The sequence below is a fragment of the Eretmochelys imbricata genome, chromosome 6 (genome assembly GCF_965152235.1).
Source record: "Eretmochelys imbricata isolate rEreImb1 chromosome 6, rEreImb1.hap1, whole genome shotgun sequence".
Lineage (NCBI taxonomy): Eukaryota > Metazoa > Chordata > Testudines > Cheloniidae > Eretmochelys > Eretmochelys imbricata.
The window spans coordinates 25,095,736-25,123,293 of NC_135577.1; the positions used below are offsets into that span (position 1 = coordinate 25,095,736).

The 27,558-nt window shown below is 41.0% G+C and overlaps 1 protein-coding gene across 4 annotated transcripts in view; it reads left to right on the forward strand.

Annotated features, from left to right (window-relative positions):
• Window positions 1–712: 712 nt before the first annotated feature.
• BRSK2 (BR serine/threonine kinase 2) overlaps window positions 713–27,558 on the forward strand; it is a 425,109-nt gene continuing 398,263 nt past the window's right edge. For all 4 annotated transcript variants that reach the window (XM_077820019.1, XM_077820020.1, XM_077820021.1 and 1 more), the window contains exon 1: window positions 713–939. In XM_077820019.1, the coding sequence (XP_077676145.1) occupies window positions 846–939 (94 nt within the window). In that variant the 5' untranslated portion in view covers window positions 713–845. The remainder of the gene's footprint in view (window positions 940–27,558) is intronic.

Here is a 27,558-nt window from a genome sequence, read left to right on the forward strand (position 1 = left end):
GCCCTGTTTTTCATAATAGTCATTGTTTCTGAAAGACTCCTTGCAGAACAAAAAGAATAGAAATACTTCCCATAGAAACACCATCCGTAAACCTTACAAGCTTGTTTTCCACAGTAGATTTCTTTCCTGTTATAAATAATGCCACAACCTCAGCATTATTTAAATTGTCGCTTTTGGTCAGTGAATTGCAGTGGCAGGTGCCTGGGGGGAGGGGATCATTTAGAGAAGGAAACCTATATGTGTGTGCATATGACTTTTAAAATAACTTTATCCCTCTTTATCTGTAATTATTTCCCTTACCAATAGACTGCTCGCCATAGCTTTATTGATGTGGCCATTGATTAGGATGCTCTGTATCAGAGAGGGGCAGCAACTGCTGCTGCTACTGATGGAAAAGGAAAGGTAGTGGGAGGAGGAGGAGGAGAGGGGAACTGAGTTGTTGCTGGAGATTGGCTGCCTGTAATGTCACTCAGAGCTCTGGGCCCCAGCTCTTCCGCTGCTCTGGCTCGAGCTGTCCCTGGAACAGCTCCTAGTGAGAACAAGGCGTGCAGAGCTCCGATCACCAGCACCATGCTCCCTGGGCTTGGATCCTAGATCCCCCCGCTTTGAACACTGGTAATAGCTGCTCTGGAACCTCAGCATCCCACGCCGCCAGACGGACGGAAAGCAGAAAAGGAACAAGGAGGAAGAGAAAAGCGGCAGCCAGGGGGACTAAAGCAGCAAAGAGAGAGGGAGAAAGGGTGCTTTGCTCACACCGCTGCAAAGTGGGAATTTAAAGAGCTGCAGAGAGAGAAATCCCAGCTCCCCGCCACACACACATCGCAGAATTATAGAGCCGGGTAGAAATGACATCAACGGGGAAAGAAGGCAGCGGAGCTCAACATGCACAATATGTTGGACCCTATCGCTTGGAGAAAACCTTGGGCAAAGGACAGACAGGTTGGTTCCTTTGCAGCAGCCGCACTAGGGCTAAGGTGCGGTAGCAGCTGATGGGGATGGGAGATGTGCGGGTCTGGGTTTTCCCTTTGGCTGCTGCAGTGGAGAGACTGTTTCTAATGGATTTTTGCCTTTGTTTATTTGTTTCCTGTTTTTTTGTTTTTTGTTTTTTTTTTTTAAAAAAGCAGAGGTTGCCTTGTGTGCATCACTCCTGCTAGCGGGTGTTGTTCTGGTGACTGTCAAAGTGCATGCAGAGGAAAACGGGGGATGCCCTGCTGCTGGTAAATTTCATGTCCGTTACTTCACTGCCCCACTTTGCTTTCTTTTCTTTTTAATCAAATTAAATTGAAATGAGAGGTGCACTGTGTATGCTGGAGAGGAGGAGGAGAAGGACCGGGTGGGGAGGCGGGGGAGTCACCAGCAGTATTTCATGACATCATGATTGAAAAGGGTGTAGTCCTTAAGGTGCAGTTGGTGGGAGAGAATATGCACAGAACAGTCTATGGCACTGGCTGCTGTGGTTATTTGGAAAATATGAATGGATGGTGTTGTTTGGTATGTTTTTGTGTGGCATAGTTTGAATTTAAAAATAAAAAAGTGGTCAGCAGCAGAATTCACTCTAGCAGTTTGAGGTTTTTATTTATTTATTTATTTTCCAAAAGCCCCTGTTTGTGAAACTGGCCCCCATCAGATTTTCCTGAAAGGAACAATGGTAAGAAATATTAAGAGGAAACCTAGTGAGAGAATTAGCAGAGAGCAGGTGCTTGTGCCCTACGTGGCATAATTAGATCTCTTAAATGCATTCAAAATTTGGACTCGCTGGTTGCCTGCCTGGATGTTATATTTACTTCAAGGGCAGGGGAGCAGTAATTGGAAGGAAGAGCGGTTAAAAAAAAATCCCCCAAGCCTTTCCCATTTTTATGTTCTTTTTTTAGTAACAGGTGCAATGAGCAATGGGATCTGGCAAATTGATTTGGTTGGGGGACCCCCAAAAGTGGATTGAGTCTCCAGGTTATAATTTAGAAGGGAGGGTTGGTGAAATCAGCCATAGGGGGCTTCTTTGGGCTTGTGGGTGTTAAGTGTTGTTCATTATGGTGGGACAATAAAACATGATGCATTGTGTTTTTTAAAAACCCAGCCAAGCTTTGCCCATCTGTTGTCTAAAGGATTTAATAGGCGTTTCCATCCCCAGCTGCTGCCTCTGCTCTGCCTGCTTTCTCGCTGCCCTGCATGGCAGCAGCTCTGCAGTCTGCAATTTTCTTAGGGACACAGTCAAAATCCAGATCTTTCTCTGTAAGGAGAAATGCTCTTCTGAGATGATTGATTATGACCCCCCCTCCTCATTCGTTCTTCTCTTCTCCACAAACCCCATGGCAACCATTGGAATATATGGATGGGATGTGAGCATCATATAGTCTTGAAATGAAAGTGACTTTTATTTTATTTTCCCCCCTAAATCTTTAAAATACTACAACTGCTGAAGGTATCTATCTTTTTTTTTTGGTCACCACCTTTATTCTTCATATTACTGAGTGAACCCGTATCTCTCCAGATGTAGTTTCCATAAAATCCATTCTGGTGTTGATGATAAGGATAAAAATACCCCACCAAAAAATTGCAGTGTCTTGGTGATGATAAATCCGTATCCTGTTTCCGTAGTTAATCTCTTGCTGGGCACTCTAATTGATCATAAAACCAGCCCTAGATAGACACATTCATTTTCTATCTTCATCACCATTTCTTTCTTCCTCATCTTCTCGACAACCCTCACAACCCCCACCCCCCAATATATAGATATAAAATTGCATCTGAGATTCCTGCACATTAACTTTTATGCTCCAAATCCCGTAACCTGATACTATGGTCCTAAAGGGTTATCTGCAGCTTTGGTTAATTTTTTCCCCCTTGATAATCTTCCTATCTTCCTCATAAGTGATTAGCGAGAGGGAGAAAGAGAGAGAGAGAGAGACAGGCAGGCAGCAGGGTAGGAGGGGAGAGAGTGTGTTTTCAGGGTTGTTGCTTTTGGGCTCTGCAGTTATTTGACCAACTGGACTAGCAGGAAAGTTGCCTTTTACAGTTTTACACTATAGCAAATCTATAGAGACAGGTCTCTGCTTTGTGCACGCATGTATGTGCAAACAGCAAACACTGTTTCAGGGAAGATGGAGGGATAAAGCTTAAAAGTAGCTGATGCCAGCCTCTCTCTTCCTTACCTTATCCGCCCTTGATATAGATAATGTATGGAGGTGAAATTTGAATTGGTGTTAAATGTACCTAGTTAAATACGGGAAAGATGCTTTCTGGGTTTCTGCATTTTCTGTGCTAATCAGATTCAGGAATGTGCAGAATTGCAGGTGTGCATGTAACCCTCACCCTGCTAACTTGGAGGGTGGATGGGGAACCTGCAGTATTTTTGTGAGATTACAACAGTGCAGTGTGAGGACCTGATTGACCACTGCGATTTGCTAGTGTAACTCCATTGAATTTGATGGAGTAACACAGTGGTGAATCAGGCTGTGAGAATTTCTTTAGCTCATCTGAAGAGTTTAAGGCTTGGAAGGTTAGGAAGTAAAGGCTTGTTTGGTTGCGTGGTGTGTGTGTGTGTATGTGTGTTTTGTTTTGTTTTTGTAGGGGCCTTTTGAAAGAAAATCTAGGAGAACATACTTACAAGCAGAAGGAAAACATACAGTCCTATTAGACCGAGTCCTTTACCTTCTTCATTGATCTTCACATCACTCATTTTTCTTTTAAGTGAAAGAATCCTTCACTCTAAAGTTATTTCAGATTTGTGGCTCTTGCTTCTTTCCCATTTGTATTAAATATTATACAAACCTCTTAGTAGCTCTCACCTACCCTGCACTCAGATTGGATAATTTTTAAGATCAAAGGAAGAGGAATAAGGGAGGGTGTCAAGTACAGAATCTGCCACAGTTCATGGCAAACTTACAAAGGATGCTATGAAAGGGGAGCTTTCATGTTCAGTTGAACTCCAAATGGCATGTTTCAGCCTCTGTGTAGCTATAGCAGATTTCCTTCTCAATATCTGCAAAAGAGAAATGTTTACCAACAAGAGCTTGCTGGTTCCTGCAAAGAGGCCCAGATACTGTGCCTGTGATGTCAGTGGAAGCTGGTGACATCTAGTAATGGGGAGGGAGTTGGCAAAACTGACACGGAGAAGTGTGTTCAGATCCAGTTCAAAATGCTGGCTAAAGACCGTGCTGATTTTGCTTTAAAGGATAGGCAAAGCCTGCCCTGAGGAATCTACAGTGCTGGGACATCAGTCTCACTGAGAATGACTGATGTCACAAAGAGAGGATTAAGGCCAGTTAGTTTGGAAAGCAGGAAAGGAAGGTACAGCGCAATGCTGAAAAATGTTTGCACTCCAATAATACTGGGAGTGGGACAACAGCTAAGAAAAGAAATTTTTAATAATTCAGCGCAAAAATTCTACATGTGAATAATTTGGAGTGCCGTAGTAAGACAATTGCCCTTTTGTTGTTGTATTAGACTCAATTCAAAGTATCTCTGCCATTGTTTCCGGCAACTGGTCTAGTAGCTCATGGAATCTGTATTAGGAGAGAACAGGAATATAAGAAGCAGTGTAATAATTTAATTACCACCCTCATAACATTTTATTATAAGGAAACGTCATTGTAAAAGATGATAATAAAGGATATATAAAGGTGTCTGTGAAGGGGTTGGTTAATGTAAATGTCATTGAATTACACTGTACTGCAGTTAATTATTGTAGTTTTTCACTGTAATTAACAGTAATGAGCAAAAAGGATGTTCTTTGTGTTACAGTAACACACCAGGAGATATTATGCTTAGAAAACAGTTCCGATGTGAATTCTAAGAAGAGATTCAAGTTTATTATTCAGATTAAACAGAGGCTGCTCACCATTTGCCACTAATTCTGTGTGAAATCAACTTTTCATGTATTCCTGATGGTTTTTTTTTTTTTTTAATTCTAGGAATATATTTTGTTTGTGAGTTTTCTTTTGCCCTTGTTAACCTCTGTTTTCCCCTTGAAATCCTCTACAATAATTCAGATTGACTATAGTGAATTTTTATTAGTGAAGGCAGAGATGTGGAATTGAAGTATTCCTTGCTAAGTGCTTCAGCATTTCAGTGGATCTTTCTGCATTTTAATTTAAAGGCCAACTTATACACTTCAGTACTATTTTTGTTTGTTTGCCCTGGCACCAAATGACAGCACCATTAAAATTTCTGAAATGCTCCTTTCTCTGCAAGAAAAGCAACACTTTCCTGTGCTGGGAATTTAGTCTTTGATCAAGTTTCTTTGAAAACAAAGAGCATAACATTGCAAATCCATTTGGTTTCACTCACACAACTTCTCTGATATTTGGGCCTAATTCTGCAGGCATTCCATACACAGAATTCCAATTGAAGCCAATGGCAGTTCTGCATTTGGAGAGCTTGCATGATGAGCCTTCCATATTGAGAGGGTGCACTCTTTTTATATACTCTGTTGTATATAAAGTACAATACTTTGTACATATAATGCTGTACATATACCAGCCAATAATCAATCATATACTGATATGATATTGAGCTGTATAGCTGTAGAATCATGATCCTGCTGCTCCTTCTGATTTTATAGAAGTATGTATCATCAGTGTTATCTATACTTTCATGAATAGTTTTGTAGACTGTAGGGGTCAGACCCACAGATGGTTTAAACTGGCACAGCTCCATTGAATTTGGTGACTCTGACTTACACCAGCTGAGGATCTGGCCAGAGAGATGTAAATCATTTGAAGTTTCCATTCAGACCTGTTTTCCCCAAATACATGCAAGTTCCATTTATATTTTTAAACACATTTGTTACTTGGTTTTTAATTAGAGAGGCTATCTTGATAGCAATGAGTCTTTTCTGAATCTGCATACCTTTCAGTGATAACCTGTTAGGACATCTTTCACTTAAGAGATGAGCTAATTAGTAATCACACAATTGGAAATATAATATTGGAAACAGTGTCTCAGGCAGTGGAGGTTTTACAAGCACAAGTTTTATGTGAAATGTTGCTAAGATATGTTGACATCAGAATCAATGATATATGTCTGGACCCTCAATGTTAAATAAGGTTTGAAAGGAGGTTGTTATACAATAAGGGCAGAATTTTCACAAAGCTGCCATTGATTTTCAGTGACTTGGTCTTCGGATGCCCAATGTGAGATACCTCCAGTCTGATTTTCAGAGATGCTGAGGCTCTACATCTCCAATTGAAATGCGTGCTACCATGTTAAGTAGCTCTGAAAAACAGGCCTTTTGAAAGTTTTGTGTTAAAACTATTCTAGCAAACACCTCTTTGCCAAATTTAGTGCAAATGATAGGTAGAAGAGATCTAATGTAGGTCCTGATCCTGCAATGTGCTACATGCAAATGGACTCCTATATGCTCTGCACGGGCACAGGGGTCTGAGTGCACAAAGCACATTGCCGAATCAAGGCCTTATGACCCAATCTTATATCCAACAAAATTCGTGGCATAACTGCCATTGAATTCAGTGGGAATAGAGCAGGCTCTTAGTGGATTTTTAAAGCGACAACTAGCCTTTTGCCCAAGAGTTGTTAAAATTCAGATACTCTGTCAAACGAGTGGGATCATATGACTATTTTTATATCCAAATCTCCGACATCACCAGGTGCTGCAGAAATGGCAGTTCCACAAATACCATTTTTATGCTGCTCAAACAGCTTCCTCCATTTAATGTCACTACAGTGGCGAAGACCATACATGAGAATGATGAGGGAGGTTGGAGAAATTAAAAACATTTCTCAGTAGAATTTATCTCTGGAGGGAAATTATTTCAGATCTACAGACAACTTGCAGCTCCATTGGAAGAACCAGCGTAGTATTTTAAGTGTGTCCTTACAAATGCTTTTGTATATTATGATGTCCTCTCCAGCCAGAGAACATTCTGAATTCCCCAACATCCTGAAGCACTTTACAGTATAGCATACGTCGATTTCATATGGAATCTTTCATGCAACCTGTAATGCTGGATGCTTTACAGAATTAAATAATAGATGGATGCACTGTTTGAAATAATAATAATAATCAATAACATAAAAAGAGCAGAGAGAAATGAAGTGGCATGGACAAAGGAGAAAAAATGGTTTTCACATGAAATTTGACAGGGTATGGGGAGCCTGATCCAGCTCCTGTTGGAATCAAATGAATTATTTTCACTGACTTTTAATGGGAGCTGGATTTGGTACCGAATGAGGAGGATGCAGTGTGGCCACTCCAGAGGAACAAAGCTGAAAAGAAAGCTCTTGCATTGAAGTACCGAGATTACATAAGGGGTAGAGAGTAAGTTATTTGGCGAATGGAGGGACTGAGGAAGGGAATGAAGAGAGACAGAGGTTTGGGCAAGAGTTTTAAAAATGAGGAAGCTAAGTCTGAATCGAATCCTGAAATGCACGGGGAACGAATGTAGCTGTTTGACTGTTGGGGGTTTTATCTTCGTATGTTTGAGACTGTGGGCAGCAGATTCTGCACATGCTACAGCAAAGCTGGGACTTGCTTCCAGTAGTCAGAATGAGAAGAGATGGAAACATGGATGATGATTTGAGCGGAGGTGGACTCAAGGCAGGGGCATACATGGTTGATATTACAGGGGCGAATTTGTAGACATTAATTTTGGGGAGTTTCATTGTGTGCTGCTCTTTGAATGCATAGTCGGTTTATAGGAATAGGTATTGCTCCTGCTCCCACTGAAGTCAATCAATACAAGATATGCCTTCAGTTAACTTCAATAGGAACAGGAATTAAGCCCATTATAATAGGTAAGGGTCAAACTTTTTCCTTCTCTAAGAAACTTCATAATGGAACAACCATCAGGAGCATGTTTTTTTGTTACAAACAATGCAAGGGCGTTAACGGTCTTAAATGATAAAAATGTTCATTTTGTTTGTGGGAAAGTGCCAGAATAGCTCAGCTTTTCAGTTCTCATACATGAGATAACACTCTTCTATCACAAGATTTGTAGAGTGAAGCAAATAATTCATCACAAATAATTTGTTCAGTAAATGTAGTCTGCCTTCTTCTGGAATGTCCATGAGCAGATTGCGATTTCCTCAAAGTAATTTGTCATTTCAGTTTATTTGACAAATGTTTATTTTGATTTTTCCCCCCTAAATGGATTGAGCCTGCTTAATCAATAATCAAAGAACTGAGTTGTGCTCTTGGAGTTGGATGCAATCTGTCGGATACGTTACAGAGTACTGTTCTGTTCCCTGGTTGGATTCTGCTCCCTGGTGCGAGCATTTCCAGCATGAATATTTGCATGTGCAAACATAAAATTTGGTTTCCTGAACACAATTTCAAGAGTTGTTTCCCATAATGATTTGTGCCAGTATGACTCAAATGATCCAATGTTTGCAGAAAACAAATACAAAAGGGTCACAAATGTGATCAAATCAAATTCACTTAAAAATTCAAGTGAATATTCACAGAACTTTTTTATATTATTCACACAGCTCCGTTGGCATGTATCATGAACAGTATATATGACTTTTACATAATGATGAGCTGCAAAACTTTTATTTGTTTTTATTTTAAATCTGTTTACATACCCAAATCACTACGGGTGAAATTCACCCCTGTGCAGAAGTCTAGCACAAGACCTATGCAACCACCAAAGTCCTACTTAATTCCTCAAAATTGGGTTTAAGTGAATATTAACTTGAGCATAGGACTTGTGCTGGCCATCTGCATAGGGACAAATTACACTGTAACAGAGCACACTGTATATACAGAGTTATTTCCAAATATTCTTACGTATTATTATTTACTAACACGGCTGTTACTCTGAAACCTGAGTGCTATTTGTGTTACTGTAGCACCCAGAGGCCCCTTTGAGCTCGGTACTGTACAAATTCATAGGCAGATGCAATCTCTGTCTGAAATAACTTACAACATAATTTAATTTTTTAAAACAAAATATTTGAAAATCCATTCCCTCTTCACATATGCACCATATTCAGGATTCTCACTTTTTTTCTGTGACAGCTGATAATATCACAAAGCCTATAAACAAAGCAAGCAGCAGAAGAATATATTCCGTTCAGGTTCTGATGAGGTCATTGGTTTTTGAAGGGTAAACTTAGGATAGTGAGTGGAGGAGGAAATAAAAATGGCCATATGTTTATATTTAAAAGCTAAGCTAAGCGCAGGGCATGATTCTTATGTAGAATGGGGAGTTTTGTGGTTCTCTGGCAGAAAGCATCCCTAAAGTCAGCCAAGCCAGCCACTGGATACTTCTCTTACTGTAGGGAGATGTTCAGGTGGTGTAGAGTCAGCACAGTAGCTCGTAAAGGGTCACCTCCAGCTATCAAGGTATAAAAGCACAGTTTAGGAAAAGGGCATATCGCTGGTGCACCCCTTACACCTGACTGACCCCCAGTTGCCACAAAAGCTTCTGGGCCATTAGAGTAGCCCCGAGACTGCTCTGATTTAGGACTAGTCCTGCATCTGAACTCAAGATTGGGGAAACACAAAGGTGCCTTCAAGCCACCTTTTCACATACATGCCTACCCGAAGGTGCAGCGAGCATTCCTTAGCTTAGGATCTGTCTCATACCGTTACAGATATGGCATCTTTAAATAAAGATTTTTGTATGGGTCTAGAAAAAAGCCTCAACTACTTAGTATTTCACCTTTAAATTCTTATTTTAAGTTTTTATGGATTATTCCCCAGTATAATTACCTGTGGGTGAATGTTAGATAAGAAACTAGAGAGAGGAATCTGTTGCCTCGTTAATCGCTGGTTTGATAATGAAGGAATCTGATAGTTTGCAGTCTCATGATTAACTGGGAGGGGATTTTTGCTGTGACCCATCTTGTACTCCAAGATTTGTAACGGTTAGAGATTGTGGTTGAGTTGATGGCAAAACAGCGTCTGAAGAAGGTGGCGCTGTGTATGTGTGTGGTTTTTTATTTTGTTATCTAATCCAAAACTAAATATTGGGATTATAGGTGTGGTTGTGTTTGAAGTGAAGTGTTTGCCTTTTTTTTTTCCCCCCTTCACTTTTCAGAGGTTGGTGGGAAACAATTTTCAGGCATCCATTTAGTAAGTGCTTTTCTAGCTGCCTGTACAATTTATCAACAACGTGCTCTCTTTTTCCTGAGGCTCTTGTGATTTGTTTCACTACTGTTTTCCAGTCCAAGCCTTCTGGGGAGACAAAAAATATCTGTGTGGTTGTGCGTTTTCAGTAATGTTTTACAAACGTATTAACAGGCATTGTTTCCACAGAGTCATTCCTGTGTGGTTGCATGGGGTCCCACAGGCCATAAGCTCAGTCCTCCAGTCAACATGACATTAAAAGTACAAATTATGGAGGAGCTGGCCTCAGGGGGTGGGGAGTGAGCAGGATTGGTCCACAAATGTCTTACTTTTGACAGGCACTGAGAAACCTACTGATCGCACTGTAAATCCTAATCCGCCAGGAGATGGACTCAGATGCTTTGACTGGAGAGTGATGTGATTGTTCTGTGGTGGGCCCTAATTTTGACCCAGGGATAACTCTAGATATGATTCTGCAGCTCCTTCTCTTCGTTCATCCAATTCCTCTCCCCCATTCAATGTTTGGACAGCAATATAGATGTATCTCTAGCCAGGTGCAGTGTTGATGATGCCCCACAAAAAGACAATCAGGGAAGAGAGATTCAGAGAAAATCGCATGGGCATCGCTTTCTTACTTTCCCATGTCCTTGCCAAGACTGATGGTATCACCACCAGTGTCAGTCAGAGCTTCTCCAGCGGGAAGAGTCTCAAGGTCGCTTCCGAATTTGGGGCTCCCACATACCAGCTCTGCCTGTTAGCACCAAAACATAGGGCTGCTTATGAATCATAGTTATGTTTGAGATAACCTGGGGAAACATATTTTGTTGCTTGGTCCAAACAAAGCTTCCTTTAATAGGTTGGGATGTTTTGAAGTTGCAAGGTGAAATTGGCAGATGACTGCACTTATGAAGAGCAGTGTATTGCAGTTAAATCAAATAATAATAGTAAAAAAGTATAAGCAGCAAGAAAAAGATGACTTCAGTTTCCAGGCTTTTTAATGGTGTGAAATTGACTCCTGTGCAAGAAGCCAGCACAGCGCCTGTGGCCTGCTTAAACCTTCTAGTTAGGGCGTACATTGCTCATAGGCACTGTGCTGGCCATTTGCACCAGGTGAATTTCACCCACAGGGTCTTCCCTCAATATCCTTGGGCCAGCTTATCCCTGGGGTAACTCCACTGAAGGATACATTTGGCCCTATGAGTTTACCAGCCTAGTTTTCTTCAGCTCTTCCAACATTTTTACCTGAAATTCATTTGTCCCTTTTAAGCCATGGGGTCCTGAGTACTTGGTCCTCACTAAAGGCCTAATTCTGCTCCCATTAAATTTGGGATGTTTTGCCACTAACTTCACTGGGAACCGAACTGGTCCCTCTTTTTCCTCCTGCCGTTGCTGTACTGACGTTTTTCACCCCTGGGATAGTTGAACTGGAAAGTTGTGAGGTTCGTTGCTCTCAAATCTATGTACTCCTGAGGGAATGGAGCAGGGAGAGGAACCATGTTTGGCTTTTTCCATCGTTGCTGCTTCACACAGCAAAGCTAATGAAGACCTAAAGAAGAAAGACCTCTCTAGAATCTTCAGAAGACATTATGGTTTCAGGTGCAACTTTCATCATCTAACCCCCATGCAATCACTAATGGAATCATCTCTACCAGGGCAGGTAGAAACTTGCAGAGAACAAGGTGTGATGGGTTGGATCACAGAAACCCCCTGGGAGCTGCCACCTGATGTGCCAAGACTATTTCTGCTCCTGCTTTCTTGCCCAGTCACCTTAGGACTTCAGTGCCCTGCCTGGTTTGAGCCAGACCCGATAGCCTGCTGCAAAACCAGACCCAGGTCTGAAACACGTACCCCAACAGCAGTAGGCTTAACTGAAAGCAGCTTACAGAAGTGTGCCTGTCTTTAACACTCAGATGCCCAACTCCCAATGGGGTCCAAACCCTAAATAAATCTGTTTTACCCTGTGTAAGCTTGGGTAAACTCATAAATTGTTTGCCCTCTATAACACTGATAGAGAGATATGCACAGCTGTTTTCCTCCCCAAGTATTAATACATACTCTGGGTTAATTAATAAGTAAAAAGTGATTTTATTAAATACAGAAAGTAGGATTTAAGTGGGTCCAAGTAGTAACAGACAGAACAAAGTGAATTACCAATCAAAATAAAATAAAACCTGCAAGTCTAAGTCTAGTACAGTAATAAAAACTGAATACAGATATAATCTCACCCTTAGAGATGTTTCAATAAGTTCCTTTCACAGACTGCCCACGATTCTAGTCTGTGCACAATCCTTTTCCCTGGTACAGCCCTTGTTCCAGCTCAGGTGGTAGCTAGGAGATTTCTTATGATGGCTGCCCTCCCTTGTTCTGTTCCACCTACTTATATATCTTTTGCATAAGGTGGGAATCCTTTGTCCCTCTGGATTCCCACCTCTCCTTCTCAGTGGAAAAGCACCAGGTTAAAGATGGATTCCAGTTCAGGTGACATGATCACATGTCACTGTAAGACCCCAAGCCTTCATTCCTCCCAGCCTGACTCACAGGGAGGCCTGCCTGCAAACAGAGCCATCCACAGTCCGTTGTCCTGGTTGATGGGAGCCATCAAGATTCCAAACCACCATTAATGGCCCATACTTTGCATAATTACAGTAGGCCCTCAGAGTTATATTTCATATTTCTAGTTTCAGATACAAGAGTGATACATTTATACAAATAGGACGACCACACTCAGTAGATTATAAGCTTTGTAATGATTTTACAAGAGACCTTTTGCATGAAGCATATTCCAGTTACCTTATATTCACACTCATTAGCATATTTTTATAAAATCATATAGAGTGCGTCATATCTAACCCCCATGCAATCACCGATGCAATCATCTCTACCAGGGCAGGTAGAAACTTGCAGAGAGCAAGGATCCAGTCAGAGAGAGATTAGAGAAATAGTGGACAGATAGTCAGGGGAATCTTGGGTTCTATTTCCAGCTCAAGTACTACACTATTGTGTGACCTTGGGCAAGTCACTTCACCTCTCTGTGTCTTTGTTTCCTCCCTCACCCTTTGTCTGTCTTGTCTATTTAGATTATAAACTCTTCAGATGAGGACTGTCTCTTTCTGTGTGTATGTACAGTGCCTAACATGGTGAGGCCCTGATCTCAGTGGAGACCTCTTCGTTCTGCAATAATACAAATAATTAATAAAGCACAAGGAGCTGTTCTGGCAAATGGGGACTATTGCAGCTATATAAGACTATATAAGCTATATAAGACTATATAGTCTTTTTAGGAAATCCCTCATACCCTGGTCATGCCCCATATGGCAGATCTAGGAAGAAAGAGTGGGTATAAAGCCAAATGATTGGGGATTCTCCAACCAACCAGCTAAGCTGGATTTCTTCCTCTTTGTGCTGCCAGAGAAGTACAAAGCAGGTGGAATGGAGGCCAGGATCTAGCCCTGTAAATTTGCAAACTGAGGGCTGATTTACATGATGTACTAGTCCGCATTAGTCTGGTGTAAATTCTAGTGTTTACTAGTGTGTTGTGCACTACCTGGCCTGAGTGTAGCAGGATGACATTAATGCACACTAGTGAACTTCTTGTGCACACCAGCAGGGTCCACACAGGCCAGTTCGTGAGCAACATGTTAGTGCCCACTAGAATTTACACTTCTCTAATGTGGACTAACGCATTGTGTAGACAAGCCCCGAGTCTCAGTCATGGGGGAGAGTAGGAAGGAAGGCAGGCAGCTTTCTGTGCTTTCACTATGCCTACATTTGGGTACAGTGGCATTATCTTCAGTGGGCCTTTCCTGCACAAGGCCATGAAAGAAGATTGAGATCTCTGTTGTGTGTTCTCTATGCATGTCTGTGTAATAATGGTCACTAAAGACAAAGCTGAGCATTATATTCAGACTTGGCAATGACACAAGCATCGCAGCTCAGTTAAACACAGGCATTTGTTTTGCTGGAAAGGCATAGCTATGAGTTACATAGCTTTTGGGAATCCTTATGCTCTGCAGTGTACAGCAGCTGTAAACAGGATTCTTCTCATTTACTTTTCAAAGCATAGTTTAAATCCAAATATTAAAAAAAAAAAAAATTGGGCTAAATCCTCGGCTGTTGTAAATTAAGGAAGTGCCTTTGAAATCAGTGCTGATTTATACCAGTGGGAGATCTGGCCCAGGGTTTCTGGTTTCTATAGCTTATTTCACTCCTTGTATTGGTGCAATTAGATCTTTGTCACTGATTGACTAGGTCGGCCAAATTCTCTTCTCAGTTACACCGGTACAGCCCTAGTAACTGAAAGGGGCTTAGAACAATTTATGAGAGGAGAATTTGGCCCATAAATGCATTTCTTGGTGATATCAGACACAGACTGCTGGCCATGTTCTAGTTAAGAGAAGCCCAGATTTGCATCTTGTTTCCTCTGCAGTGAAGAATCGAACAAATTAAGAGCACAGAGTAAACTGATATTGTAGAGTTGTTCTGTTTAGATTGAAAACATGGTCAGAGCTTTTTACAAATTATTGAGAGGTTGATGTCCCTCCATGCCCCCAAAGCTCATGCATGCACTTAAAGTCTATGCTCAACGAGTCCAATAAAGAAGAGCAGACGTAGCAAGTAATACTATAACAGAATTGCTGTTACAATAGGCTATCGCACTTCCTCTACAGTGAAGCCTCCTGACAAGTCTGCACTAGACATTGTTGTGTGAAATTGCCTGCTGTTGATCAAGCAACGTTGCAGCTTCTTGAGTGGTAGCAACAGTGGGAGCATTAGAGTGGATAGGGCATTGCTGTTCTCACGACCATACCAACTATGTGCAGAGCATGCCTAGGTGATACTGTGGCAAGAGTGCCAGTGGTCACCTGAGCCATGGTTTTACTACTCCTTCCACCATTGGTTCAAATCCCCCAGTGGTAGCAAACTCTGTGCTCTCAAACTCCCGTTGAGTTAAGAGATATTGGAGGGCAATTGCAATTGTCCTATGACACTACACACACAGGATTTTATTTTATTTTAGGTAACTATTGGGGGGAGGGCAGCAGTGGCATTGGTACAGGCAGATTCTCCTGCTCTCTTGGCCCACAGCTGGCAGGCAGTGTAGTCTGGCAGAACCAACACATGACTGGGAGTTAGAAGGTTTCAAAGTTCTAACCCGTGGCTCTGCTACTGACTTACTGTGGCCTTGGGCAAGTTATTTCATCTTTCTCTCTTGGTTTCCCCAGCTGTCAAATTGAGATGATAATCATAAGTGTAGTTTGACTTCTATATTTGGTGGGGGCAGCTCCAGTCAGGCCAATGGGGCAGTGCAGAGAGGGGACAAATTCCATGCCTGACCGAGGCTTGCCGTTTGGGGTGGGGGGCAACACCTCCCTGTTCCCCAAACTATGCCTATGATTGATAATACTTACCCACCTACTTCAGTGACATTGTAGGGATTAATTAGTATAGTGATTTGAACATACAAAGCACTATGGAAATGTAATAAGTATTATTGTAGTTTATGGGTTAGCCTAGCTTTTTTGATCCAATGGTCCAGTCTCTCGGCTAGTGTTAATAAATGTAGCTTCATTGGTTTACACCTTCTGAGGATCTAGACTATTTCTTCTTTTCCAGGTGAACTTGCTTTCTCCCTGCCCTTTTCCCTGCTCATTCCACAGCCTCTCATTTTGGTGATGATAATTTTGACAGCACAAATGCAGAAATCTCTACAGATGCAATTTAAAGCTGAAGTTATGTTAGCCCATTACATAAACAAGAGAAATTACTTTGATGTTCCTGGTTTGACAGTTCCTGGTCCCATTGATTTCCATCATTTCTTTCCTTAGGAGTATTTGTCCCTGATCTCTAAAACAAAATATCACTGAGTAAACTATGTTTATATGACGCTGTGTGTTCCACTTATGAAGGATTTATAATTTGGTCAGTTTTATTTATGGTCCTATAAAGCGGATAGAATTATACTGCAGTGTTAAAATGCAGAAGCTTCATTTTCCTATAGGCAAAAGCCCTCTGGTTTTGAGAATGCTGTTTGGAGATTCTGACTGGCTGTTGAGAAACTCTGAAATGGCCTTGGAATTTTTAAATAGCTACTTACTGCCATCAGAATAAAGGTGAATCCAGGTTAATAAAAGCAGCCACTTTATAATAGTGCCAGGCTTCTTGGGCAGAGCGATACTTACACCAAATTCTGTTTCAGCGAGCTTCGGCTTCCAGAAATGTCACTGGTGAAGGGTTTGGGTGGGAGTGAGGTGGATGGAGAGCTGGTGGATTATTTTTAAAGGCTGTCTGAATTGTTAGGGATGCAGGCATTTCTGAAGGGGCTGATGATGAACTTGAGAAAACTGAAATATCCAAGAATTTTTATAAGGGGTGACCTCAAAAGTCTATATTGCAGATGTTAATGGTGGTTATACAACAGCTTGATGGTTGGAGCAGTATTTCTGATAAGGGGAGAAGCGGGCTGGTGGCCCTTCCTTCCCATCAGCGCCCTAGGGGTGAAATTCACTCCTTTGCCAGCACAAAGCCTAGATATTACTTAAGGCCTATTTTGAGGGATTAAGTGATGAGCTAGCCTTATGATGACTCTTTCCATAGAGAAGCAAAAATGGGAGCTCAGAAATGATTCGGGAGGAAATAGAACACTGCAGTAGTTTAGTTCTGTTTGTGGGATGATGAGCAAAATTCATCCGTGGTGTATTTACACTGAAATCTTTGCAGCAACACCAGGAATGAACTTGACCAATTCCCTTTGTTTTGCATAATTATAATAAATGTCAAAATGAAACAGTAGCTACAGATATAATATATTAAAAGAGACATGAGCAACTTAAATATGGACCAAAATTGAAATTTTCTAACAAGCTTTTATAAAACCCAAGACCAATAGAAATAATGATTTCCAAAGGGTTTTTTTGGAAAAAACAATTCTGATTAAAACAGTTGTTTTAAAACAACAAATAAACTTCCACCTGCAGTGTTTGAAACCCATCATGAGCCTGAAAGAGAAATTGACTCTAAACAAAAGTGAAAGTGGCTGCATTGATTTTCATTGTCCATGACGAGACTAATAGGAAAGGTAGGCAAAGAGAACTAAGAATGACAAGTAAATTAGATTTTAAAAATTCTTTAAACTTTTAATCATCTAAGATGTTATTAGCAAAATAGGTGTAAATTATATATATATATTTTTGGAGAAAGGCAACATATGTAGCCTGATCCTCTGATGTGTCTGAGTTGTATTCAGTGCAGGATCCAGATGTGGAAGGTGATATATGCTTTGGAGCCCCCAGCATAAGTTTGAAAAGCCCCAGGATTTTCCTCTCAAGGGGCATTTATGCCAGCTGAGGTTCACCAGAGCGAAACAGTGCTCCAGCCACACCACCTCCGCCAGGCATATCCCTGATACCTCTTATGCCAGCTTTACATAAGCCTCCAAGCCAAGGATGCCTCCAAGACAAGGGAAGTCTTCAACTGTTTAGTTAGGGCACCTGTATAGCCCATTTGTACTTCCAGAGTGGCACACAGGGCCTATTGCTGGGGCCAGAATCTGGTCCATGATTTTTGAACTGGCAGTATCCCTTTAATCTGTGCCTTGAACATTAACATAGGGGTATGGAAAGAAAGTAATCGGAAATGGGAAAGTTAGAGGAGTGCAATGATCTAAAACATGTAAATGATCAATGATTAGAGAAGGCAAAGGCCAATGGGGCCTGTTTTTGCTCTCAGTTGCATTGGTGTAAATTGGAAGTAGCCCCATTGAAGTCAATGGAATTACTCAGGTATGGAAATGATATAAACAAAAGCAGACTTTTGCCCTCTATGTTTCAAAGGCTCAGAGCCTTAGGGTGTCTTGCACTTTTTATTTTACTATTATGTATTTATCGGAAGAGTGGGATATGAAAAGAAAGTCACATTCTTCCCTCGGGTTGGTGTATCCCTTCCCCACCAAAAACATTGTGGTTTCAATTTCAGTTATTCAGTTTCTTGCTTGTAGCTTAAACTGTGAGTTCATTGTAGCGCATGGCTGCAGTAGGTGGCTGGTCATTTAGTGTAAGCAGAGTAAGACCAAACTATTGCTATCTCAGGCAGTGCTGTTAGAATGTCATTTAAAAAACTTAGGCCCTAGGATATCTTTTGTTTAATAGGATGACTTTTTGTCAAATTGGAGTTGAAAAGTAGAAGCAAAAGCAGATATTCTGGCATTCATTAGACCAGAATGAAGCAATCTTAACTAAATCCATAACAATGCAAAGATGAGGTGCAGATTTCAGATGCACAAAAGCCAGGACATGGAAAGTTATGGTTTTCACTGCATCTTTACTATTATTATTTAATTTATTATTATTTGTGTTACTGTAGCGCCGAGGTGCAGACCACTCCCCATTGTGCGATTCACCATACAAACATAGAGAAAAAAGATGGTCCTTGTCCCCGAGAGCTTCTAATCAAAGTACTGTATAAGACAAGGGACAACAGGTGGGTATAAACAGACCAACAGGGGCATATAAGGAAACAATGAGATAATATTAGAGAGGATGCGAGGTAGTGGTCTAACAGTCATCATCTGAATCTTTGTTCTGAGTACATGTGTATTGCTCTGTTTGTGCATATGAATAGTGGAAGATCACTTCTGTGCATGCGTGGTACACAGATATGGGCATGCTTATAACTTTATCTCCAAACCAAAGGAATGTGTTCATAGTGTTTCTTAAATTACGACTTTGGCCCATTTTTCTGCTCTCATTTATGCTGGTGTGACTAACCAAGGGTGAAATTCACCCTGATGAAGAAGGCCAGCACAAGGCCACTTCAGTTTCACTTAAACCCTTTAGATTTTGCCCTGAGAGCAAAATTGGCCAGAAGCCCACAACAAGTTCAAAGCTTAAAGAAGAAGCTCTTTTTGAGTTATTAGACTGGGGGTGGGGGGGTTGTCAGGAAAGTGAGTCATAGCTCAACTGGTAAGAAATAGGTTATATTTCACATTTTGATTATTCTAAATGACAAAATGAAACTTTCTCTCATGTTCCCAAGCAAAATTCAACTTTAGGCTGGGAATAGGCTTGAGGAATTAAACCCCAAAGGGTTTAATTAATGAATATCCAGAAAGTTATAATGACCTAAATAGAGATGGAAGTGCCTCTCAGTCATGATAGTAACATCACTAGCTTGATGTTCTCTCCACTCTCATTCATTACATGTGATAGCTGAATGTGTCTGTCTGAAATGCCTTTCCCTTCCATTTCCCATAATCTTCTAACCCTGAAGTACTAAGTTCTGAAAGGAAATGCCTCTTTTGGGTTTTTAGTTCCTCTTTCCCCCTTCCACTCCCCATTTCCATACCTGGAAGTTTGTGATAATGTGGCCTTCCTGACACTTGCCCTGTTAGGGAGCATTACACAGCTGCTGTTTCTCCAGTGTTTTGAAGTTTTGTAACTTGAACTGGTTCATTTGGAAATCAGAAGCCTTTGATCATAGTTCTCACATGGTGATATTACTGTCCCAGACCTTACAGCCTCTTTGGTGGAATGGGCTGCCTTACATGAAAATCCTGCACCAGTCAGGCTTGATTTTGCTCTTACACTGTTTTTTTTTTTCCTGCTGTAACTCCAATGAAGTTACTCTTGATTTACAGTGGTATAAGTGACAGCAGTATTGGGCCCAGGTTGAGCCTAATTCTCTTCTTGCTAAAGTCCATGTAATCAGGAGTCATTGTGTTCAAGTCAATGGAGTTACACCAGTGGAAAACCATTGTGAGAGGAGAATTGTGTAATCGGTTTCTCATGATGCTTTATGTAACTCAGAATTTGACAGTTCTAAGTACAGTCGTTCTGCAGACAAAGGGCCAGAGTCTCTGCACTGTGGCTGTTTTGTGTTGCACCACTGGAGCTTAGAGGGTCCTCTGATATCGAGTCAGCATAGTGGCTTCTACATCAGCCCTATCTTGATTGCTAGTGGAGGGTGCATTGCTGGGGGGAGAGTTTTTCCCTGGCAAACCCTGGCTACTGTATCTGTCCCCTGAGGTTATTAGCAGCTGGCATCAGTTATAGCGGCCCAGAAGTTGCTCTAAGTTACTCCATGGTGCCTGTCCTGCGTAAAACTGGTGGCCCAGTATCATGGGAGCACAAAGGCAGTTTATAAACTAGCTTTGCATCTGCCTCTCCTGAGCTGTGCTCTGTGCTAATCTGCTGCATCTGAGGATCTACACCAAATACGTTCACATATAGGATATATGTCAAAATACTAGTCAAAAGCAACTTAATTATAACTGAGACAGAAAAAAATCCTCTTATTGTCAACCATGCTTTTTATTTAAAGTAAGTCCTACAGCAGAAATGCAGAGTTTAATAATTTAAAACTAAGTGGATGCCTAAGAGAGAACACATTTTTAGCAGCTTTTTCCCCCCTACTTAATTGTGATTCCAAAAAATCGCTCTCTCTTCTTCTGTGTCTCTGGCATCCATACTAAGAGCTATTGACAGAGTCAGGAAATATCACCACTGTTTGATTTCACTCCCCTCCCTATTCCCCGCCTATGAGGCCTTTATTCCATTGACCGGTGTTCACTGGGTCAGTGAAATAGGATCACTTTACCTCTCACCCTTTGATTTTCCTCTTTCCCCACAGCAACTCTCCCTGCTGGATGCATCTGAATTTAGCTTGATTCCCAGCTTCACCGGCAGCACTGCAAAATTGAACCACAGCTTTCAAAAGCAACGGGGTCTATTTAAAAACAAGCTGGAGCAATCTAGGTTTGGATCAAGACCTCTCCATGCCCTTTGAAATCTATGCCACCACTGCCAATTTAGCACCAAAGTGTCTGACTGTGAACTCACTTACAGTCAGGAGTTAACTTCATGGAATCCAGTAGAATCACAGTGATGTAAAACTGGTAAAGGATCCCCCCACAGTCCTTCCTCTTCTGTGGGCTAAATTCTGCTCTCACTTGTGCTGCTGCATGTGTGGCAGAACTCTCCTGAGGCCACTGGACTTCAGGTTTGTATCAGAATGACTGAGAGCAGAATTTGGCAAGCCACACAGTTTACACTGTGATAAAAAAATCGTCTCAGAGGCCAGACTCTGGCCCAAGCCCGAATGTCTACATTGCAGCTTTATAGCCCTGCAGCCTGAACCCTATGAGCCTAAGTCAGCTGACATGGGCTCCGACTTGGTGCAGTGGATTTTTTATTGCGGTGTAGACATACCCAAAGCTTCTTTATCAGCCTGATTGTTTTCTCACTTATACCAGCGTTACATCATTTTCACTCCATTAGCTTCAATGGAGTTATTTTTTATTTATACTGGGGTAACTGAGGGTAGAATCAGGCCCAAAGACTTTATGAACCAGATCGTCAGCTGATGTAAATTGACATAGTTCCTTTGACTTCAGTAGGGCTATACTGATTTACAGCAGCTGTGTATTTGGCCCTATACACACAGGCCAAAAACATGATTTTAAATTCTGAAAAGAGCCTAGATATTGGATTCTTTCATTCCAAGCCTTAGTTACAAACAGTTAAGCCAACAATTTTGTGACTCTAAAGATGTAGATAAGGTCACACATTTTCTGCAAATACATGTCTTCCTAGTATGGTTATTTGTTGCCTTCTCTGGAAATCACTTTTCTCCAGTCTCCTTTCGTTTTCTCCCTATTAGTAAACTTTCTTTGAACTGACAGCACTCTTATTATAGCATCTAAGAAAGGATGTTATAGCTAGGAGTTAGATATTGCTTCCAATATAAACACCTTTTTTACAAGCACTTAAAATTTTGTCAGAGAATTAACCTTTGGGCTGAAATTTCTTATACTTGGTCTTTAGTCCAAACGTGACTTTTTTCCCCCACTCAAAAATCCTGATAGATAAAAATCTGTTTGGCTGGTTTTAAGTTGACTGTAGGAGGCAGGAGGTAGGGAGTAAGTGAAGGTCACTGGTTCAATTCCTTGTTGGAATTAAGTCCTTGAAAAATAGGGATAATCCTTCATTTTATGTTTATTCACGTGGGTACTTCCCTATATTCAGCACTCTCCATATCAGGTTTTGTAATTTGTATATATTTTTCCTAAAAAGGCTGGAGGTGTTTTAATTTTTTAAAGTTAATGTTTACCTATTAATAAACTGTTTACTTAGGTGATAAGGTGAACAGGTAGACAAATGCTGTTCTTAGCCAACTGCCAAAGTTTAAACCTCAACTCCGAATCCCTTTGAATTTCCAGAGTGTGATGGAGGAAATGGGGTACTCGTATTTGAGGTCTGAATCTAGCCATGCACATGATTTTGCTCAAGGTCAGATCCAAAACTGGAAGGGGCCTGTCTTCTGAATCCATTTTGGATGAGGCCAAAATCTCATGTGAACAGCCCATGAGAATTCCACACCATCAAAACTGTACCCCAGCCTCACATCCCTAGTTGATCTCTGACCCAGACACTATGTTACATTGAATTTGAGTTCAAACACAGCATCCATAGCCCACGTTTAGCTGTTGCTGGACGCTGAAGGAACATAGGAATTGTCATACTGGATCAGAGCGGTGATCCAGTATCCTGGCTCCAATGGTGGCCAGTACCAGATACTTCAGAGTAGAAACCCTGTCGTGGACAATTATGGAATAAAATGTCAGTAGAGGAAATTTCTTCCCAGCCTCGTTTTGTTCATGGTTAGTTTATAATCTGAAACATAAGGGTTTATATCATTAGATATTTTAATCCTATCTAACATAGGAATGGATATTCTCATCAGCCACATAAATGCATCATTCTTTTTTGAATCCTACTAAACTCTTAGTCTCAGTGATACCTTGTGGCAAGGAGTTTTACAGATTGATTATTAACTATGTAAACAAAAAGGGGAAAGTATCAATGGGAATGCCTGGTTTACTTTGTCTAAACCAGTCATCATCTTCTATTTCTCTTTTATGTCCCCTCTTCTAAAGTAAACAATCCTAATCTTTTCAATCCACTTTCATGTGGAAATGTCCCTATGCCTCTAATTGTTTTTGTTGCTTATCTCTGAAAATTTTGTTTTTCTGCTGTTATTATTTTTGAATAACCATAACTGAGCTCAGTATTCCAAGTGAGGCTCTACCCACTGGTTTTTTCGGATGGCATTATCATATTTTCAAGTATTATTTCCTATCCCATTCTTCATTCAACCAAACATTTTGCATGCTTTTTTGACCACCCTTGCACATTGAGCATATATTTTTATTAAGCATCCAACGTGATGGCCAGGTCTTTTCCTGAATGACTACAATTAATTTAGGGCCCAACAGTGTTTATGAATAGTTCCCATTATTCTTTCCATTATGCATTTATCAACACTGAATTTCATCTGCAATCATGCTGTCCATTCACCTAGCTTTGTTATATCCCTGTTTTGAAAGCTTAAGAGGGACTTCAGTGGTAGATCGGCATTATGCTAGCCTCCTGCACAGGGGTGCGTTTCACCCTTTATGAACTGATGCAGCCTGTCAGATTAATTACAGATGCACTGTATATTTCCTAAGGCTACATAAGGGATCAAATTTCCCTCTTAACACTTTCATCCCTGAATTAAACTTTGGCACCACCTCTAGAATGTGCACCACAAATTTGATACATCAGCATCCAGGGTTTAAAGATTCTAGTGATCTGTACCACTAATGCCATAGTGGGAAGTTATAATCTGCTAAACATTTGATATCTTAAATTTGGGAAAGGTAACTGTTATTGTATCTAGTTGCTGATTCTCTTTCTATTATATATGCACAGTCTAACATATCTTTTCAAAGAAAAAAAAATAGAAAATCAAAACAAAAATAGCATTTTGAAGAAGCACTTGACTGAGACCACTGGGTTTTTGTATTAAGTTGCCTAATCTTCTACCCATTATATCCCTCTTTGCTGGTACTAGAAAGCTATATTAATCTTGTTTTCTATTTATTGAAAGGCTGTGTGGCCAAGTAAGTAGGCACTGGACTTGGTCTCTGGAGATCTATTCCCATCTCTGCCTTTGACCTGTTGTGTGACCTTGGGCAAGTCACTTCATCTTACTTTGCCTCTGTTTCCTCATCCATAAAATGGTAATAATGATACTTCTTAAGCAAAGTGCTTTTAGATCTGCAGATCAAAATTGCTTTCTAAGAGCTAAGTGATATTTTTAGAGATAGCCAGGTTATGACGACGTATAACAGGATGCTTGTGGTATCTGAGTTGCCACCTTTCCTGTCGCTCAACAAAATATGTATTTGGTTTTTTCTTCTGCCAGAACACTTAAAAAACAACACCCCACAGCCCCAACACTCCACTATCCCACCTGACAATGGAGCAATATAGTCATGAAATATTTGTCTGTAGCGATTCTTCCTCCTTCCTCCAAAAAATAATAACCCAACTTAACAAATGAATAGTTGAAAGGGGAAAAACTGTGAACAGATGGAAGATTTTGTTTATCATCCCCTCAAGCTGATTATTTATTTATTTATAATTTTTGGTGGTTCAGTTTGAGAAGGGATGTCATTGGGGTCAGTGATCAGTGATTGCTTTAAAATCAGCAAACGGTGTCCAGCTGTTCAGTGGATGCTTGTCTGATCATGAAAATCCTGCTTGTGAAGTACTGTGTGGAGGAAGAGAGAGAAATATGTTGGTATCTGGGTGAATTCAGTTTTATACAACAGCATCTGCTAAACATGCAGTCGCTCTTTTACTTAGCAAACCGGACTAAAAACCATAATTATTTAATGAACAAACTCCCAACCACCTCCCCTTCTAACCATTTTGTCCTTTACTTTCTGCCCCCAATCTATCAGGGTGTTGTAAAGCATGGCTTGCCTGCCTGAATGCTTTCCTGTCCTAAGTCTGATGTCCACAATCCTGATTTATTTATGTCTCTTTATTTTTTAATTTTAATGAAATTGAGGGGGTGGGGGACCCTCTAAATGACAATCCAAAGTTTCCATTGACCACTGATGGATGCCTCTTGACATGGCATTTTCAGGACTTAGAGTCTCTCAATAATAATACTAGTGGTTCAAAATTGACTTTGCAGATTGGAAGGTCTTCCTCTGTCATGATTAGAAAGAAAATTAAAATGGATTTAGCTATTTTAAAAAATAGTTGCTAAAAAGAGTGTATCCCCTGCACGTTCTGATTAGAACAACCTACAGATTGCGCTGCGTCTTGGCTTTGTCTTTGGTTGTAGACAAGAAAAGAAACAATAGGACCAGTACTAATTAGATTCCACAGCCTGCTTTTTGTCATATCCTCTCTTAAATGTAAGCAGGTGCCGCAAAAGATAAACCAAGTTCAGGGGTACATGAAGCTGAAAATAAGAGCTTTGATTTTTTAAAAAAATCTCTAGAATGTAGATGCCCCTTCTATTCCCATCCCCAATCCTTTCAAAAGTAAAGTAACTTCAAGGCTCAGTAAATCACACGTGGTTCTTAAAACAAGCCATTTAGTTGCCCTATGTTTGTCTGTTATTTATATTTACTATTTATATATCATGTTGGATAGACGCCATTTGAAAAGCTGTCCCACATCCTTTCCTAGACCTACTTTTCCTTCCATTTATTCAAATTGAGAGGACATAGTCTTCTGCTCCCAATGTCACAATCTGTTGCTTTGGGGGTGGTTATGATGTCACAAACCAGGGATTATGATTTAGAGTCTGCGGGAGATAATAGCATTACCCAGAAGGTGTGAGAGAGTATAGCTGTTACTTAAGAGCAGTGCCTAATAACTAGCAGCTTGGAAGAATGCCGTTAGAAAGAATAGAAGGATGAATGGATTGGTATTTAAACAACACCTTTCTTTAACCTTTTTGACTGAGCATGAAAGTTCTTCTATTCTCTTTGATATGGGACTGCAGACGTGTGTAGGGAAGTAGTACAGTTCTTATTTCCCAGCGCAGTGCTTGACCTGATTACAGTGCAACTTTTGAATGAATATTCACCACCATCTGTCTCTGCAGAGTGCCCTGTATTATGCAGGTAACATCTGCAAAATTCTGACCAGGGGCTGGATTCTGATCTTACTTACACTAGTGTAACTCATTGACTTGAGTAGAGTTATTTCTGTTTTACACTAGAATAAGTGAGATCAAAATCAGGCCCCAGGACTTTGGAACAACTGAAAAAGAGGCTGACCCCAAGAGAATTCTTCCCAGGTGGTATTCTGAGTTTAGTACATGTTGGCACAGGAATTTTGGAGTGGTTGACTGCATAGAAGCTGAGATTGGGTGAAATTCAGCCCTGGGCAGAAGGCCACCATAAGGGATATGCACCACTTAAACCCATAAAATAGACAATTAAATAACACACAAGATTTGTGCTAGCTGTTTGCAAAGGAGTGAATTTCACCCAGAGTGCAGACATGATCAGTAAAGCTCATAGTTTGTAGACCTTCACAAGTGAGTCCTGGAGTCTTGATTGGATGAGCTCCCCAGTAGTTGGGAGCAAAGCTCCACAGTGTAAAGTAGAATCTTTCTCATTTATGCAAGTGTGGAAACGAGAGCTGCACTGAAGACTGGGGAGGTCTGAGGCCGAGTAAGTTTTGAGGTGGGGCTGGTATAGGGGACTTCACTGTGTCTAGGGATCAGTGAAGGAGTGCCATGCGATATCTTGGGTCTGACCCTACGAATTACTGAAGCCATGAAACGGGGCTGACTACATGGCTGTTACCACTCCTCCTCCTCTTTGCTAGGGTTGCCAACCCTTCAGGATTGTCCTGGAATCTCCAGGAATTAAGTATCACGCTCTAATTCAAGATTATGTCATGTGATGAAATCTCCAGGAATACATCCAACCAAAACTGGCATCCCTACTCCTTGTATGGGAAGGAGGAAGCTGTAGAGGAGCAGCAGAACCTCACTGTTACTCATTGTAGTAAACCTGAAGGATTAAACCTGTAGTAAACCTAAAGGATTAATCCTTTACTGAGACTGGTGCAAAGAGGCCTGGATTTTGGCTGTAAGTGGCCAGCTGGGAACTCCCCAGGCATCAGAGAACTCCCTGCCACTGTAAAGTTAGTGGAGGTGGCTCCTGTGCCAGCTTCCCCCTTCACCGCTGCCCTAGTGGGTGTGTCTGGAGAGGAAGGAAGTATATTGGGGCAGACCTCCGCCATGCTGATCCTTCACTGGCGTAGGGTCCATTAGTGGTGTTTATTACAGCAGCCCCATGTCTGCTATGACTTTCGCAAGGGCTGACAGAAACTGATCTGCAGAATCAGGGAGCCATAATTGTCCCCTTGATGCCCTCCTTCCCCTCTGCACTGAATATAGAGTTCAGCCACAGGAGAGAATCTGGCCTTAAACCTAGAACTTTAAGTGTGGATGTGCTGTTTTCCAAGTGCATTTTAGCAAGGCTCTACTGTTTCCCTGTGTGTGTAGGAAAGGCTGAGTCAGTTACCTGGTGCCAGAATAAACCTTCTTTTAAAAGTAATGGTTCTGTTACAAAATAAACTGGAATAGAAGATGTCTAGAGATTTGTCTGTATTCCTTTCTGTAACTAGCAAGGTGTTGTGACATCAGCACCTAACTCCCATTAATGATCTGGG